This window comes from Lacerta agilis, chromosome 7 (genome assembly GCF_009819535.1).
Source record: "Lacerta agilis isolate rLacAgi1 chromosome 7, rLacAgi1.pri, whole genome shotgun sequence".
Lineage (NCBI taxonomy): Eukaryota > Metazoa > Chordata > Lepidosauria > Squamata > Lacertidae > Lacerta > Lacerta agilis.
The window spans coordinates 84,850,757-84,869,107 of record NC_046318.1 but is presented as its reverse complement, the minus strand read 5'-3'; the positions used below and the strand labels follow the sequence as shown (position 1 = coordinate 84,869,107).

General features: G+C 49.1%; 1 protein-coding gene across 1 annotated transcript in view; it reads left to right on the top strand.

Moving 5' to 3' along the window:
* The first annotated feature begins 219 nt into the window (after nt 1-219).
* The window catches only part of CPSF1 (cleavage and polyadenylation specific factor 1), a 38,152-nt gene continuing 20,020 nt past the window's right edge, over nt 220-18,351 (top strand). Inside the window, exons 1-13 of the mRNA XM_033156163.1 lie at nt 220-351; nt 1,937-2,125; nt 3,681-3,708; nt 5,560-5,693; nt 6,481-6,561; nt 8,112-8,263; nt 9,070-9,216; nt 10,913-11,052; nt 11,877-11,987; nt 14,803-14,896; nt 16,006-16,093; nt 17,617-17,742; nt 18,201-18,252. Coding sequence (XP_033012054.1) covers nt 220-351; nt 1,937-2,125; nt 3,681-3,708; nt 5,560-5,693; nt 6,481-6,561; nt 8,112-8,263; nt 9,070-9,216; nt 10,913-11,052; nt 11,877-11,987; nt 14,803-14,896; nt 16,006-16,093; nt 17,617-17,742; nt 18,201-18,252 — 1,474 coding nt within the window. The remainder of the gene's footprint in view (nt 352-1,936; nt 2,126-3,680; nt 3,709-5,559; nt 5,694-6,480; nt 6,562-8,111; nt 8,264-9,069; nt 9,217-10,912; nt 11,053-11,876; nt 11,988-14,802; nt 14,897-16,005; nt 16,094-17,616; nt 17,743-18,200; nt 18,253-18,351) is intronic.

Genomic DNA, 18,351 nt, shown 5'->3' with positions numbered 1-18,351 from the left:
TATGCCCTTTTAAAATGTAGTGTTGGGGGTGGGTGGGTTGATGGGTTATTGTTTTTAATTCGATTATATATTTTGTGGCTTTGTATTCTCATTTTGTTCTGTAAACCGCCCTGAGACCTCCGGGTATAGGGCAGTATATAAATGTAATTATTATTATTTTAATAATAATTCTTCAGAAGCATTTGCTGCTTCTGACAGTGGAGGCTGTGGCCAGCAGCTATGGATGGCCGTCTCCTCCACGAATCTTCTAAAGTGGGCTTGTCCAACTTCCAAGAGACTGCCATCTACTCCCACTATAAAAAAACTGGCGGGGAGAAATCTTGGATGGATCAAAGATCAGAGTTACCTGGGGTACCCAAAAATGCTCCCCCCCCCAATATATTCTATCCCTGGTCTCTTCAGAGGATTGGTTAGGGCATGGTGCTGATAGTGCCAAGGTTGCAGGTTCAATCCCTGAATGGGACAGCTGGGTATTCCTGCATTGCAGGGGTTGGACTTGATGATCCTCAGGGTCCCTTCCAACTCTACAATTCTATGATTCTATGATTGGTGGTCTCTCAGGTGTTGTTGGACCCCAGCTCTCATCAGCCCCAGATATCAGGGACAATGGTCTGGGATGATGGAAGTTGCAGTCCAACATTTGGAGTGCCCTGCAATACACTGCTGGGCCATGGCTTTGTTGTTGTTTAGTCGTTTAGTCATGTCCGACTCTTCGTGACCCCATGGACCAGAGCACGCCAGGCACTCCTGTCTTCCATGCCTCCCTCAAGTTGGTAGCTTTGAGAACACTGTCCAACCGTCTCGTCCTCTGTCGTCCCCTTCTCCTTGTGCCCTCCATCTTTCCCAACATCAGGGTCTTTTCCAGGGAGTCTCTCTTCTCTCATGATGTGGCCAAAGTATTGGAGCCTCAGCTTCAGGATCTGTCCTCCCAGGGAGCACTCAGGGCTGATTTCCTTCAGAATGGATAGATTTGATCTTCTTGCAGTCCATGGGACTCTCAAGAGTCTGCTCCAGCACCATAATTCAAAAGCATCCATTCTTCGGCGATCAGCCTTCTTTAAGGGCCATGTCTATGAGGGATTAATTGTGCTAGCCATATTGCTTTAAGCTTATCTGTTAAGATAAATATAGCACTACCCCAAAGACAGCTGTCAATCAGGCCCAATGTGTGGGTGCCGGCGTGAGGGAAGTGTCTACTGGGAGTAGCCAATGTGACACCCTCCAGGTGTTACTGAACTACAACTCCCACCATCCCTGACCTTTTGCCATGTTGGCTGGGCTGATGGGAGTTGGAGTCCAGCGGTATCTGGAGAGCACCACATTAGCCATCTTTGGCATCCACTTGAGGTCCAGGACTGGGTGCTTTGAAGGACCTTCACCTCCCAACTTCATTTTATTTCATAAAATCTGTACACTGCTTGATTGTTTTTTGAAAAGAATCCTCAAAGTGATTTGCTAAGAGGAAAAAAACAAGAAAATTACCTTAAAAACAACTGTTTAAAACATTCATAAGATTAAATCACAACAAAACTAAAAACAGATTAAACACAACCCAGTGTTCTTCTACATGTCTGAGTAGGCTTGTCTGAATTAAAATGTTTTTAACAAGCACTTTAAAGATTACACTGAAGGCGCCTGCCTGATGTCAATTGGCAGGGAGTTCCAAAGTGTATGTGCTACCATCCTAAAAGATCGATTTCTTGCAAATGTGGAAGGATTATTATGTGGCCCTGTAATAGTGCCAGTTGCTCAGGTTGAAGTAGTTGATTGGGCCCATATGGGGTAAGGTGATCTTGTAGATAAACTGGTCCCAAGTTGTGATCTCTTGCAGGTAAGGTAGGAGCAGAGTCCCCTCCTATGGCTACAGCTACTTGGTAGATAGGCTGACATCTCTCAGGGTCAGGTCCTGCTGTGGGCTTGTGTCCTGGCCTGCTAGCCCCTTTCCCACGCTGAGCTGTGCCTTTCTGCAGGGAGCCTGTGGAGATGTAGCCGGTACAAGCCGGCGCACCCTCCCACAGGGCTGGAGTTTTCCATGTACTGCAACTTCTTCTCCAACGCCGAGCGCAACTTGGTGGTGGCAGGGACCTCTCAGCTGTACGTGTACAGGCTCAACCACGACTCCGAGGTACGGTGGACCACCCGCTTGGGGGTGATGTATGTTGGAGGGATCGGGGAGGGAAGGGAACCATTGCCTTTACTTGCCTTGAAAGTGGTGGGTGTGCATCTCCTGAAAACAACAGGCAGTGGGTTGGCAACAACAAAATAGTTCTTTCCCACACAATGTAAAATTGTGGAGCACCTGAAACCGAATATATAACCCTGCCTCAGACAAGTGGTTTTGACAAATAAGTAGAGGCCTGGTCCAACAATGTTGGAGGGCCAGGCTTGAACAGGATGCAGCCCATGAGGGTTTCTTAACCCCTCCCCCCCCACCAAGGACATTAGCTGATTGTCAGGTAGGCATGGTTAGGAGGAAATGGTATTGGAACCCCTGACAGGCCAAGATTGGCCTGTGGGCCAGAGGTTCCACACCCCTTGGTTCAGGGCACATCTCTTTGAGTTTTGCCTCCAGCTTCCCAGGGGCATATGCCCTGCAGAATTTCTCCTGTTCAGCGATATGCTGAATGTGGGTGAGGCAGCTTCCCCTTATTGGTGTCCCAGAAAACTGATTTCTACCCCCACGCAACCCAAGCATGGATGCTTCTGTGGCCTCGCAGCCCTCGCATTAGGATGGAACTGTGCCTGTAAGGACTGGAACTGGCCGTCCCTCCCTCCCCGCTTCCAATCCCTCTCACAAACACAGCCTTGTAGTTATGCACCCACCTGGTCACCCAAAGCAACAAGAAACTACATGCAGGCAAATTCATAGACTTGTGTGTGGGCTGCAGATGTGTGGAGCGTTCAAACCGTCCTCTGCACCAAGTGTAGACATGTAATGGAGTGAGCAATGGAGCTCCCCCTCCCCACCTTTTTTGCAGGCTATTAACTTTTGTGGGCCAATTTACAAAGCTGCACAAACCCCGCATCCTGCCCCTCTGGTCTTGTGCCAGATGGTGGTCCTGGCACGGATGCCTTTTGCGTAATTGCTTCCAGCAATCAAGTAGATCCCCTGGAGTTCTTGTTCTTTTGAGCCGGCCTGGAATTAATGTTCCTTTTGCGGAGAAAGAGTGATGGTGCCCCAGCAGGGCAGATTTGCTGACCTGCTGTTTTTAGAAGGTAGAAGGAACTGAATGTGACACCCTTTGCAGCAGGGAGGCCTGGAAAAAACCTGAACCTGCTCCCTAGGATGGGTGTTTCATCCAAGAGCCAAAGAGGCCCGAAAGACAGCTGAATGTTAGAATTGGGCAACGTCACAGGGGAGTTGGGATGGAGAGACCTGGCACAGTCTGAGAGCCCGGAAATGATTTGGGGTGGGGTGGTTATGGGTACATTTATCATTTGGGGCGCATCCTAGGGGTGTGCAGTTCTGGGGGTGGAAGGGAGAGAAATGCACAGGTGATGCTCAGATTTGCCATTCTTTGCTTTCTCTCTCTGGAGCATCGATGCAGCTCTGAGGAATGCCTTGGCACGCTGCCCCAGAGAGAAGGGAGGCACTGGCCTCCTCAGCCAGACTTTGCAGCTGGTGCAGTGCGCCTGCATTGATGCTGCAGGACTGACGGTGTCCTTTGCTTCTCTTCTAGACCTCGACCAAAAATGACAAGATCACCGGTGAGTGGAGCGTGGCGAGCTGGGGCTGCAGTGTGCAGGCGTTGGGAAGGGGCTGGGGTGGAGGGGTTTCGGCAAAGGAGCCGTGGAACCAGAAAGCCTGTATTAAGAGGTTGGGAAAAGGCTGTTTGAAGGAAGCTGCTTCTGCAGCCCCCATGGGTAGCTGAGCTGGGAGAGCAGCACACTGAGGATCCAGGGTTTAAATCACTGGGCAGGCATGATTTTATACCAGTTTCTGGGAACCCCAGGAGGGGAGAGCGCTCTTGTGCTTGGATCTTACTTGTGGGTTTCCCATAAGGGCATCTTGTTGGCCACTGTGAGAACAGGTTGCTGCACTAGAAGGACCACTGGCCTGAGCCAGCAGGTTGTGACTATATTCTTATAGTGGGCTCTGGTTTTCTTGCCCGGCAGGCCTTCGCAGGTGCTGTCTTGGGGGCCGTAAGTGCTTGGTTGCTTCTGGTGCCAATTCTCTGGGCCCCCAAGAACGGTCTCTGCTGAAACGAGGAGCTACTTCTAGGCAGCTCTTCAGGCACGCATGTGTCAAGATGATTTTGGTGCAGCAGGTTTGGGAAAGATCTCTCTGCCTGAGGCCTTGCAATGAGGCTGCTTCTCAGAGTATGCCAGCCTTACCCAACCTGGTGCCCTCCAGATGTTTTGGAACGCAACACCCATCAACCCTGACCAAGCTGACTGGGGCTGATGGGAGCTGTAATCCAAAAACATCTGCACAGCGCCAGGTTCAGGAAGTCTGGAGTAATTGCTGAGACAGATGTCTAATTACTGTTTTTCATACGTTTGCTGTTTTTTCTGCAGTCAGGGACTGAAAAGAAGCAGCACTGCCACCTTGCCACCAGCTTTGAAACACTCTGAGGTTGGCTTTCTATGCTAAGCCCATCTTCTCAGTGCTTACCGTATTTTTCGGTCCATAAGGCGCTCCGGACCACAAGACGCACTTGTTTTTTAAAGGGGAAAAACCAGGAAAAATATTTTCCTGGTTTTCCTCCTCTAAAAAACCGGGAGAGGGGCGCTGGAGGGGAAGCCCCTTCTCCCTTCACAGCGGCTCATCCCCGCTTCCTTAAAGGGACATGGGGAGGAGGGGAGAAGGTTTCTCCTCTCCTCCCCATGTCCCTTTAAAGCAACAGGGGATAAGCCTGCTTTTGGCATCGGGGCGCAGGGTGGTGGAGAAAGCAGCAGCATCCCGCTGTTTCCTCCACCACACCATCTGCTGGGGAGGCAGCGGAAATGTTGGTGGATCGTGCCTGCAGCTCCGTGAACGGAGCTGCTGGCACGATCCACCAACATCCCCTTCGCTTCCCGCCGCCTCCCCCCATCCCCCGTCGCGTTCGGCGGGGGGGTCGGGGGAGGCAGCGGAGATGTTGCTGGATCGTGCTAGCAGCTCCGCTCGCCGAAAGAAGCTTCTTTCGGTGAACGGAGGTGCTGGCATGATCCAGCAACATCGCCGCTGCCTCCCCCCACCTCCCGCCGAATGCGGCAGGGGATGAGGGGAGGCAGTGGGAGCGAAGCCTTCGCTCCATAAGGCGCACAGGGATTTTCCCTTCCTTTTTAGGAGGGAAAAAGTGCGTCTTATGGAGCGTAAAATACGGTATGTAGGCAGGCCTAATGTAAAGACTTGCTAGGAACAGGTCCTCCCCCCTTCACCTAAAGCAGAACATATAAGTGGTCCTTGCGTTGGTCTTGGTAACGTCCATGGGCTGAATTCACCTGGTGGCAGGATACAGGCTGGAAAGGTTTTGGAAGCTTCTTTCAGGCAGAGAAAAACGGGTTGTGGGAAGGGGCTCTGTGGGCATCCAGGGCCTCAGAGCCTAAGGCGCCTCCGTTTGCTGTCTTGCGCAGAAGGCAAAGGCCACAAGGAGAAACTCGAGCTGGTGGCTGCCTTCTCCTTCTTTGGCAATGTCATGTCCATGGCCAGCGTGCAGCTTGCGGGAGCCAAGCGAGATGCCCTCTTGCTCAGCTTCAAGGATGCCAAGGTAAGGGGTCAGCTTGGGTGGGGGGCCGTGAGATGCAGAGGGGGGAGGAGCCTCAAGGCACCCTGCTGGGGGAGCTGCACATCTTGGAGGGGGTGAAGGGTTTCGATAGGAAGTGGGGTATTATTATAACGGTGGCCCTCAGAGCCTTTCCTAAGGGCCCCTGGCCCCTCGACTTGCAGTTGACAGTTTATGGCACAATTTTGTCTGGCATGAGGCTAAACAAAATAGCCCTGGAGTTCTTAGGCTGAATGGAAGCCAAGTCCCTTTCCAGACCATCGTGAGGAGAAAATGCCTCTGAATACCAGTTGCTGGAAGCCACAAGGAGAAGAGCAGTTTCTTGGGCTCGAATCCTGCTTGCTGGTTTCCCGCAGCTACTTAGAAGACAATGGAACTCTTAGTACAACCTTCCCCAAGCTGGAACCTCCAGTTTTTTGGACTACGGCTCCCATAATCCCCAGCCAGCACCAGTTTAGGGAAGGCTGCCTTAATGCACTGTTGAATGAGTTAATGCAGTTAAATGAGTTTGTGTTTTGTGAAACGGGAAGAACTGAAGAGCAGCCCTGCAAATTGAGGAGTGAGTTGCCTTGCAGCAGGCAGATTAGAAGTGAATAGGCACATGAGAAAATGTAGCAAGCCTTATTAGGGGAGGGAGGTAATTAGTTAGATCTATAGCCTGGCCCTCCCAAGGGTTCACTGTCGGTCAGGTTGATTATTACAATTTTCCGCTAAAGAAAAAAAAATGAAACTCTAGCAGATTGCCTCTAATTTCCTTTTTCCTGCCTCCTAGCTCTCCGTGGTGGAATATGATCCTGGCACCCACGACCTGAAAACTCTCTCCCTGCATTACTTTGAAGAGCCAGAGCTGAGGGTAGGTATCCGAAGGCTTGCGAAACAAAATAATTTTTTTTTCTTCCAGTAGCACCTTAGAGACCAACTAAGTTTGTTTATTGGTGTGAGCTTTCGTGTGCATGCACACTTCTTCAGATACCTGCAGGCACACGAAAGCTCATACCAAGAACAAACTTAGTTGGTCTCTAAGGTGCTACTGGAAGAAAAAAAAATTATTTTGTTTCGACTACGGCAGACCAACACGGCTACCTACCCGTAACTAGAACTAAGGCTTGCGGTTTAAGTTTTGAAAGCTGCTGTCGGAGGAGCTGCCACTTGTTCTCTTTCATAGCCAAGGGACACTGTCAAATCTCTTGCACCCCCTGAGACTCTTAAGGCAGCTGCTGGAATTCCTGTGTGGTGGTGGTGGTGGTGGTGATGATAATAATAATAGTAATTATTATTATTATTATTATTATTATTATTATTATTATTATTATTATTATTAATACCCCGCCCATCTGGCTGGGTTTATCTAGCCTCTCTGGGTGGCTTCGAACAGAAGATTGGCAGGGGGTTGAACTGGATGGCCCTTGTGGTCTCTTCCAACTCTGATTCTATGATTAAAAATACATTAAAACATCAGTCATTAAAAACTTCCCTAAACAGGACTGCCTTCCGATGCCTTCTAAACGTCAGATAATTGTTTATTTCTTTGACATAAGAAATAAATGGGAGGGCGTTCCACAGGGTGGACGCCACTACTGAGAAGGCCCTCTGCCTAGTTCCCTGTAACTTTGCTTCTCGCAGCGAGGGAACCGCCAGAAGGCCCTCGGAACTGGATCTTAGTGTCCAGGCAGAACGATGGGGGTGAAGACGCTCCTTCAGGTATACTGGTCCGAGGCCATTTAGAGCTTTAAAGGTCAGCACCAAGACTTTGAATTGTGCTCAGAAATGTATCGGGAGCCAATGTAGGTCTTTCAGGACCGGTGTTATATGGTCTCGGCGGCCACTCCCAGTCACCAGTCTAGCTGCCGTATTCTGGATTAGTTGTAGTTTCTGGGTCACCTTCAAAGGTAGCCCCACGTAGAGCGCATTGCAGTAGTCCAAGCGAGAGATAACCAGAGCATGCACCACTCTGGCAAGACAGACTGTGGGCAGGTAGGGTCTCAGCCTGCGTACCAGATGGAGCTGGTACCCCTCTGTCTCCCTGCCAATCTCACCTTCATCTCAGTATTCATTCAAAGCAGCAGCTATTGGAAAGGTGAGCTATTGGAAATAGAGAGCCATTTTGACCTGTTTGCTTTTTCAGTTAGGAGTGGGCAGCCCTTTGCAGCTGTCCTCCCTTGTGGGGTGCCCCTCACTTTGGATGGCAGCTCTCCGTTTGTCAAGTGAACACAACCAAGACTTCTCCCTTCCTGAATCCCTTGCAACTCTGTGCTCAGGCCAGACTCCTTTGTTGCATTTGGGCAACCTCCGTGGGTTGAGAGGCACCATGTATTCCAGACCCAAGGGAGCACAGCAGATTAAAAGGAAGGATCCCCTGCCTCCTCTGGCAAGTACTCATGGCCTGCTCTGTCTCTCCCCCAGGATGGCTTTGTGCAGAACGTCCACATCCCCAAAGTGCGGGTGGACCCTGATGGGCGCTGTGCGGTGATGCTCATCTATGGCACACGGCTGGTGGTGCTGCCTTTCCGCCGAGAGACCCTGACGGATGAGCACGAAGGTGTCATGGGAGAAGGGTAAGGCCTGCCTTGGGCTCTGCGCTGGCCAGAACAACTGGTACTCGACTGAGGTAGCATTTAAAATACCGTATTTTTCATTCCATAAGATGCACTTTTCCCCTCCTAAAATGTCTGTGTGTCTTATGGAGCGAATGTGTGGGCGATCGCTGGCTCCCTTTCTGGCCCCGGCCCCTTGCCCAGGCCTCCAGTGTTGAATGTTCTGCAGAGGGAGGCTGTTTGTTTCCCCAGAGACATGTGACTGGCTGATTAGATTATCTGTCTGGAAACTGTAGAAATGGCTTCCTTTCGTTTCCTAAAGAAGCTGCAGAACTGTGAGTTGAACCCCATAAAAACAGGATTTTTTTCCCTTTGCAAAGTAAGCTCAACAACTTTGAGCTGATCCTCAAAAAAGGGGCTTTTCCCCTTTGCAAATTAAGCTCAACAACTTTGAGCTGATCCTCAAAAAAGGGGCTTTTCCCCTTTGCAAATTAAGCTGCACAACTGTGAGCTGATCCTCAAAAAAATGGGGCTTTCCCCCTTTCCTCCTCTAAAAACTAGGTGCATCTTATGGTCAGGTGTGTCTTATGGAGTGAAAACTATGCTAATCAGGGTCTCAGAATGGGTGGCATTTAGAGGAGAAAGGGACTGCAGTGCAGGGCGGGACAGTCGGAAACTGCAAGTAAGGGCTCAAGCAAGAGGAGTTAGTGCCGCATCTGTGAAACGGGTACTTTGTGGAGCTCGTGGACAGTTTCTCAAGCGTGCCCCTTGGGAACCCTGGAGTGTTTTTGGCCCCTGTGAACTCTTGGCTATATTTCTTGTTGCAGCCAGAAGTCAAGTTTTCTGCCCAGCTACATCATTGACGTGCGGGAGCTAGACGAGAAGCTGCTCAACATCATCGACATGCAGTTCCTGTATGGCTACTACGAGCCCACCCTGCTCATCCTCTTTGAGCCCAACCAGACCTGGCCTGGGTATGTCCTGCCTTCTTTCCCCCTCTCTGTTGTTAGCTTTGCCCCAGACAAGTGCTGGCCAGCTAGCACCCCGGTCCAAGTTAATAGAACTGGCACTGCAGCTCAGTGGTAGAGCATCTTTTTTGCACGCAGAAGGTCTCCAGCCTGAAATTGTGGAGAGCTGCTGCCAATCAGTGTAGGACACTACTGAGCTAGTTAGACAGTCTAACTTGGTACACAGTATGTGGCAGCTTCCTGTGCTCCTCTGTGTCTGCCTCAAAAAGCTAAGCTCTGTCTGCAGATAGCCAAGGGAGAGCTGTGGGTCTCAGTACAGATGAATCCCACTGTTGTGTTAGGAAATGAGCTCTGTGGCTGGAGGGAGTCTGCGTCGCGAATTTCCTCCACGGCGCTTTAGGAGAAATGCTCAGAGTCCCAGGTTCTTCAGTGCAGTATACAGGTGAAACTTGAAAAATTAGAATATCATGGAAAAGTCCATTTATGTAAGCAGTTGTTTTCATTAGCTACTAGAGTTTAATATATGAGGATAGACTCATGACAGGCAAAGTGAGATATGTCAAGCCTTGCTTGTTAGAATTGTGATGATTATGGCGTGCAGCTGATGAAAACCCCAAAGTTGAGATTGGTTAATTTGGGGTTCTTATCAGCGTACGCCATAATCACCACAATTATAACAAATAAGGCTTGACATATCTCACTTTGCATGTCATGAGTCTATCTCATATATGAATTTCACCTTTATGTTGAATTACTGAAAGAAATGAACCTTTCCACGATATTCTAATTTTTTGAGTTTCACCTGTATTTATTATAAGCTATATACAAATATCTACAGGCTGTGATACATGAGCAGTTCATACAGATAAGCAGAGTACCTGGCTGCACCTTAAGGCAGGTAGGAAGACTTCTCTCTAAACCTCTCGCTCTCTCTGACCACCCCCTTCTACTACCTCACCACACTGCTGGATAGGTTTCCCTTTTATACCGATGACAGCCAATCAACTGACAGCACATTACTGCTGAGTCGTTCTGACCCAGCACTCCTACAGAAAGTATTGCAGGCTGATTGCATCAGCCAGTTGCATCAGCTAGTCTCACTTTTACTAGCAAACCCAGCCCTGCAGACTTACTTTCTTTAAAAAAATAATAATATTTATTATTAAATTTTGCATACATTCTTTTAAACATCCATTAATATTCATCTCTTATACATATTTTGACTTCCATCAAACACTTCTCAAGATTTTCAAATTTCCTAATTTCTTCTTGTATTTCCAACTTCACTATTACCGGTACTTTTTATCACAATAATTAATTTAATACCTTCCAAAATTATCTCCGTAATATTTCCTAAAATTAACCTTGCAAAGCTTCTTGTAAACCTACTAGCGTTATTTGTTGTTTACAATGCAGACTTAACTTTCTCACACAGCATTCTGTGGATCCTGAGAGTCTGGTGCCCTTTGCCAGACGTGTGGTGTGTCAATGCTAGGACAAAACCTGGAGCTGTTGCTTCCACTTCTGTCCCCTTCAACGTTGTTCCCTCCCATTCTCTTGGGACCTGATGCTACTAAGGCCCGTTCCTCTCCCCGTCCCGCCGTCCCCAGTTTAGGCTCACCTTGACTGCACCTGCCCCACTTGCATAGGCTGTGTGGACAGCGATGGCAAGTAGCAGAGCTCTTTCCTTGTCCCTCTTCAGGCGGGTGGCTGTGCGCCAGGACACCTGCAGCATTGTGGCCATCTCCTTGAACATCATGCAGAAGGTCCACCCGGTCATCTGGTCTCTCAGCAACCTGCCCTTTGACTGCACCCAGGCCCTGGCGGTACCCAAGCCCATTGGTGAGAGGAACGGTTTCTTCCTGGCTGTTGTGTGGTGTGGGAGAGGTGGTGCAGATGCTTGTGCATGTGTAGAACCATGTGGCTAGAAGCTGTGGAGATCTTTGGGAGGGAGGGGGCGTTCCATTTTGAGTGGAAATCCCAAATTGCAGCAAAGACTGCAGTTAGACTGTGCAGGAAGGCCCATAACACATGTAAGCTCCCAAGTTCATTCACAGGTAAAGGTAAAGGGACCCCTGACCATTAGGTCCAGTTGTGTCTATGGGGTTGCGGTGCTCATCTCGCGTTACTGGCCGAGGGAGCCGGCGTACAGCTTCCGGTCATGTGGCCAGCATGACTAAGCCGCTTCTGGCGAACCAGAGCAGTGCACGGAAACGCCATTTACCTTCCCGCTGGAGTGGTTACCTGTTTATCTACTTGCACTTTGACATGCTTTCGAACTGCTAGGTGGGCAGGAGCAGGGACTGAGCAACGGGAGCTCACCCTGTCGCGGGACTCGAACCACTGACCTTCTGATCAGCAAGCCCTAGGCTCTGTGGTTTAACCCACAGCGCCAACCGTGTCCCAGTTGCCAGTATCTCCCCTTAAAAGAGATCTATGGAAAAGGCATGCACCTGGGACCCTTGAACAGCCTCTGCCAGTCAGAGTAGGTGCTAATGCGCTAGATGGATCTAGCATATTTTTCAGATAGGGTGTGTGTTCTGGGCAGCAGCCTCCCTCACTCGGAGGACAGTGGAGACAAGCTCACTTTCCATCAGCTTGAACCCTGCGGCTCAGGAGTGACAACTCCGTCTTGGCCTAACTCTCCTCTCCCCTTCCTCCTCTAGGCGGAGTTGTGATCTTTGCGGTGAACTCATTGCTGTACCTGAACCAGAGTGTGCCGCCTTACGGCGTGTCCCTCAACAGCCTCACCAACGGCACCACAGTCTTCCCGCTAAGTAGGCCTCTCTGCTTTCCTTCTATCAAAAAGAATGTCTAAAGCGCTTAATATTTTAAAGATCTCTCAACAGGGCACCCCATGTACAATAATTAAAGCAGCACACCTTAAAACTAAAATGCAACCTAAAATCAACAAAGCAACACAAAAGCATATAAACAAATACAAAATAAGCACAGGTGGGTAGCCGTGTTGGTCTGCCATAGTCAAAACAAAATAAAAAATTATTTCCAGTAGCACCTTAGAGACCAACTAAGTTTGTTCTTGTTATGAGCTTTGGTGTGCATGCACACTTCTTCAGATACCTGCATGCACACAAAAGCTCATAACAAGAACAAACTTAGTTGGTCTCTAAGGTGCTACTGGAAAGAAAACAAGCACAGCAGAGATGCATGAGATTCGTAGGCATAAATCAAGGTCCGTCTCACGGGTCAGGGAAAGTCTGGGGGAAAAGATTTGCCTTTACAGTATAAGGCACCTGAAGCAACTGATGGCTGCTGCTTTGCATATGGCAAAGGGAAGGGGTTTTCAGTGTCAGGCAACAGCTGAAAAGGCCTGTTTTGGGGTCCCTGCCCTACAACATTCTGCAGGGTTGTGGTGCTGCAAGTAGAATTTCCCCAGATGATCTTACTGATCTTACAGGTCTGCACAGGAGCAGGTGATCTTTCAGAAAGGTCACCTGGTCCCAGGTTGTTCAGGGCTTTATTTGTTAACAGCAAGACCTCGAACTTGGCCTGGGAGCTGATCAGCAGCCAGTGCGCTCCCTCAGCGCACGTGTAAGTACCGTATTTTTCGCTCCATAGGACACACCTTTTTCCTCCTAAAAAGTAAGGGGAAATATCTGTGTGTCTTATGGAGCGAATGGTGGTCCCTGGAGCTGAATTGCCCAGGGGCCAAAAGAGGATCATGCTTTTTATTTTACAAAGAGAAAAGGGGGTGTTGAAAGGACCCCGCTCAGCAGCTGATCAGCAAGAGATCGGGAGAGAGATATGAGTCCCCTGCTGGGCTCCCTTTCAGCCCCGCCCTCTTGCCAGGCCTCCATTGTTGAATGTGCTGCAGAGGGAGGTTGTTTGTTTCCCCAGCGATATGTGACTGGCTGATTAGATTATCTGTCTGGCAACTGTAGGAAAGGCTCCCTTTCCTTTAGAAGCTGCAGAAATGTGAGTTGAACCCCATAAAACGGGGCTTTTCCTCTTGCTTTTCCCCCTTTACAAAAGGAGCATTGCTTTCCCCCCTTTGCAAAAAAAGCTGCAAAACCTTTAGCTGATCCTCAAAAAAACAGGGCTTTTCCCTTTGCAAAAAAAAGCTGCAAACTTTTGGTTCATCCTCAAAAAAAAACCAGGGCTTTTAGAGGAGGAAAACCGGAAAAATATTTTTTACTTGTTTCCTCCTCTAAAAACGAGGTGCGCCCTATGGTCTGGTGCGCCCTATGGAGTGAAAAATACAATATGTGTGCCTCCCCCTGCCCCACTCTGCAACTTGGCCACACACCCCCCCCACTTTTGAAATATGGCATCCTAGGTTACCAACACATGAATCACAGTGGCTAAGCTATGCCTGTCTAGGAAAGTGCGCAGTTGGTGTACCTACCTAACTTTGATAATGGGTGCTCCTTGCCACAGAGGTTATTGGATGTTGGCAAGCTGCTGGTAGCCCTGGAGGTATGGCCACTGTGCTCCTGATCCTTATGGGCTCAAACTGAGCCGCTAGCTCTATAGGACCCTTTCCCTGCCCTACTTGATTTACTTTCCTGTGCCCCTGGGTGGGCAGAAAAGGAGAGCAGTGAACTCCTAACCTCGTGCCCTTAACCAGACATGCTGCTGTTGGTGCAGTTCAACACAGAATACTACTGTACCTGTTATGTCACTTCTGCTGCAGGTTTTAAAACATTGATTTTATTGGAGAGGCAGGGGTTGGGATAGGAATCGCATGGCATACTTCGCGAACTTTCCAGTGCAACCCTTAATCATGAGGACTAGAGATGTTTACTGGTGTGTGTGCATGGAAAGCTGACACTTTCAGCTTCTGAAATTCTGCCCCAGTTAGCAGGCTGTGAACTTGTGTTGCAAACCTGGTAAGTGGATGGAACGCTTATAATCAAGAATGAATAGACTAAAAAACAGTTTTTATCCAAGAGCTATAACTATTTTAAATGCTGTAACCAAATGATACGATCTTGGGGAGTCGTGATGGATGGTATGTACAGGTGAAACTCAAAAAATTAGAATATCGTGGAAAGGTTCATTTCTTTCAGTAATTCAACTTAAAAGGTGAAACTAATATATGAGATAGACTCATGACATGCAAAGCGAGATATGTCAAGCCTTTATTTGTTATAATTGTGATGATTATGGCATACAATCTCAACTTTGGGGTTTTCATCAGCTGTACACCATAATCATCACAATTATAACAAGCAAAGGCTTTTCATGTCATGAGTCTATCTCATACATTAAACTCCAGTAGCTAATGAAAACAATTGCTTACATAGATGGACTTTTCCACGATATTCTAATTTTTCAAGTTTCACCTGTATGTGTATGTGTGGCTGTAAATGTATAAATGCGTATATGTGGCTGTAAATGTGGGATGACATTCAATTTCGTTGTACTACGTACAATGACAAAGTGTCTGTCTGTCTGTCTGTCTGTCTGTCTGTCTGTCTATCTATCTATCTATCTATCTATCTATCTGTCTGTCTATCTATCTAATCCCAAGCATTACTGCATGAGGGAAAGTGCTCAGACCAGGCTCCTGAGTCCTGCCCCTGTGTCCTGCTACCTTGGGCTCTGCTGATGACTTCCTCCTCTTTACAGGGGTCCAAGAGGGAGTGAAAATCACACTGGACTGTGCCCAGGCAGCTTTCATCTCCTATGACAAGATGGTCATCTCGCTGAAAGGAGGGGAGATGTAAGGCTTCGGCTTGTTCTCATGTCACCGGGCGCGATTACCTTTGCCAGCTTCCAGGAGGGAGCTGTTCTGTTCAGACCTGGGATGTTTCTGCTTACAGAAAAAGCAGGTCTGCAGCTCTGCTCACTTGGCCAGATGCAGGGAAGCTGCTTGCTGCTCCCAGTTCTCTTGGATCGTAAACATCCAGCCCATTGGAAAGAGATTCCGCTTTCGATGTTGTCATGTGTCACAAGCAGATGCTTTGTTCAGCCACTGGGAGGCAGCCTGAGCCTGTAGCTAAGTCAGGCTGACCTGTTTCTGCCCCCCTCAATGCAGTGAAGTAGGTAAATACTTCATGGCTTAGCAAATAAATTGTAAAGCCTAAAGATGAGCCTGACATGGGTGGTGGAGAGGGAAGAGTGCATATTTCTTCAGAGCAACAGAGAGAGAGAGAAGTGCAAGAGAAAATGTTCGCATCTGCTAGCAGGTGTCCTGTGAAAGAGATTATTGGACACCTGGCCACAGTCTTGGGCAGGGCTGCGTTTGCTTTAGCTGAATGCATGTGCTTCAAACTTAACTGTTTGCAGTGTCCCTGGTGGGTGGGAGTCGAGTGGAACTTGGTTGCCTGAACAGCTGCAACACGAGACTTTTTGCCGTTTTTCTTGGGCAACTCATTGCAAACCTCTGGAGCCCGGACCCTTTCAGACAACCTAGTTTTGCTTAGTTCCCAGTGTGTGGCAATTGCAAATATCAGTTAGCGTAGAGGAGAAAAGTAGTCTTCTAGACCCACCTAGGGAGAGTGTGGTGGGGCAGCTAAAACAAATTGAAAATCGGCAGTGGGAGAAGGAGTCCAGTGTGTGGTTGGTTTTTTTGGCCTTTACCTTGAATTGTGTTGTCTCCCTAAAGGGACCTAAAGAATCACCTAGTCCTTCCCCCTGTGCTTTGTGTCCAGTGAGAGAGGAGGTGCCACTGCAGGGGCCTTGGTGGACTCCTGCCTGTGTCCCTGTTTCCTGGGGTTGAGCCTCCCCAGGCCACCACATGTTTGACGGGGCTCCTTGCAAGCTTTCTTGCTCAGACATTGTTTCCCGGGATCCCTTCACCTGCCTCCCTCCCTCCCTCCGTTTCCCTAGCTACGTTCTGACGCTCATCACCGACGGCATGCGGAGCGTCCGGTCCTTCCACTTCGACAAGGCAGCAGCCAGCGTCCTCACCACCTGCGTAAGCTCTATTGGGCTGGGCATTGGCAGTGGCAGGGTTGCGGGGGGGGGGGGGAGGCGGTCAGCTTTGGCAGGTGGCACCTGGGGCAGCTATGCTCTCATGTCAGGTGGGGGGTGGCGTGCAGTGAATGAGCCTACCTAGACGCCTTTGGCGGGGTGAGCCAGAAAGGGAGAGAGGCTGCAACTGACAGTTTCATAGGGGTGGTCAGTAGCTGTTCATCCTGCTAGGGAAGGCAGGCAGAAGTTGGGGAGAGAGTTTTGCTTTTTTGTTTTAAAAATTATTTATTTTATTTATATGCTAACACACAAACAGGACGCAGGAGGCACTGTGGGTTAAACCACAGAGCCTAGGGCTTGCCGATCAGAAGGTCGGCGGTTCGAATCCCCGTGACGGGGTGAGCTCCCGTTGCTCGGTCCCTGCTCCTGCCCACCTAGCAGTTCCAAAGCATGTCAAAGTGCAAGTAGATAAATAGGTACCGCTCCAGCGGGAAGGTAAACGGCGTTTCTGTGCACTGCTCTGGTTCGCCAGAAGCGGCTTTGTCATGCTGGCCACATGACCCGGAAGCTGTACGCCGGCTCCCTCGGCCAATAAAGCGAGATGAGTGCCCTAACCCCAGAGTCGTCTGCGACTGGACCTAATGGTCAGGGGTCCCTTTATCTTTTAACATACAAGCAAATAACAGGTGTACATAGAAATAGAAAAATTATAATAAAAAGAAACTAAACTAAAGAGAAAACAATATTAATAACATTAACGAAAGTAAAAAGTATAATAATGATAAAAAGTATAATAATTTATTATTTGTACCCCACCCATCTGGCTGAGTTTCCCCAGCCACTCTAAGAAAAAACGATATATGCAACCAAATTTCATATTCATTTTCTTTGTTGACTTTCTTCATCCTCTAAGCAGGTCTAATATCAACTTTAGTAATCTGCTTCCATATATCTTTATATTAACTCTCTCTTATAATTCTTTTTAACTATCTTTTTTGGGATCATATTTTAAACTGCAGAAGTTAATTAAAACAAGTCCAAGCAGTAATATGTGGGCATTGCTTTTTCAAATATTCACCATATTTTCCCCAATCTTTTTGAAATTTTTGCTTGCTGTGGCCCCCGATTGCACCTTCACTCTTGCTAATTCAACGCAACTAAATAGCTGGGAGAGAGTTTTGATTTGGAAGATGGGAAATCTGTTTGCTCTTTGGTCAATACGCAGCAAGCTTTGGCTCCAAGTCCTCGCTCAGCTGTGAATCTTCCCGGGAGAAAACCTTGGCTCTGCCTCTTTGCCCATCTCCATACAGGATTAAGTAGGGTATCCCGTGTGTGTGTGCGCGCCATGCCAGGCTTCTTGGAGCGAAAGCAAGTTGCATATATATGAGATAAATGTGATTGCTGAGCCCAGTCGGTGGTGCCCCCGTCCTGTTTTGCCACTGGGTGCCCCCTGCTCCCTTATGATGCCACTTTGCCTGTCTGACACTCCATCTCCCCACTCTTTCCCTTCTGCCTCTCGGATCTCAGATGATCACCATGGACCCCGGCTACCTATTCTTGGGCTCACGTCTCGGCAACTCCCTCCTCCTCAAATACACAGAGAAGCTGCAGGAGACCCCCATGAGCGTTGCCAAGGACCCCGCAGAGAAGGCGGTGAGTTCAGCTGGGACCTGGCCTGCCCCATTTATTTAAAGAGCACTGTTGCATTAGAAGCTCCCCCTACCCCACCCCCATTGCAGGACAAAGCCCAGGCAGCCTTCCTGTGCATTGCTGCTTGAATCTGGTCCAGCCACAGAGAGTGTTTGGGGGGGAGGCATCGGGAAGGGGAGCCCAGTACCTGAGTGGGTGTTGGTTGGAGGGAGAGCAAAGCAGCTGATACACCAGGCGTAGGCAAACTCCGGCCCTCCAGATGTCTGGGACTACAGTTCCCATCATCCCTGACCACTGGTCCTGTTGGCTAGGGATGATGGCAATTGTAGTCCCAAACGTCTGGAGGGCCGGAGTTTGCTTATGCACTGCTGTGAATGAATGGAGGTTTCAGTTGGAAACTCTTCACTTTGGTGAGTCCCCTGCCTTTTTTCAGCATGCAACTTCCTTCCTTCCGCCTGCAGGAGGAGCCTCCCGTCAAGAAGAAACGCGTGGAGCAGCCTGCAAACTGGACGGGTAGGTGGCTCTGCCCCAGAGCCAACGAGAGGGGGTGCTGGGGGATCCGGTACAAATTACCGGCTCCTGGTGTTCTGGGGGAGTGGGGGGGGGGGACTA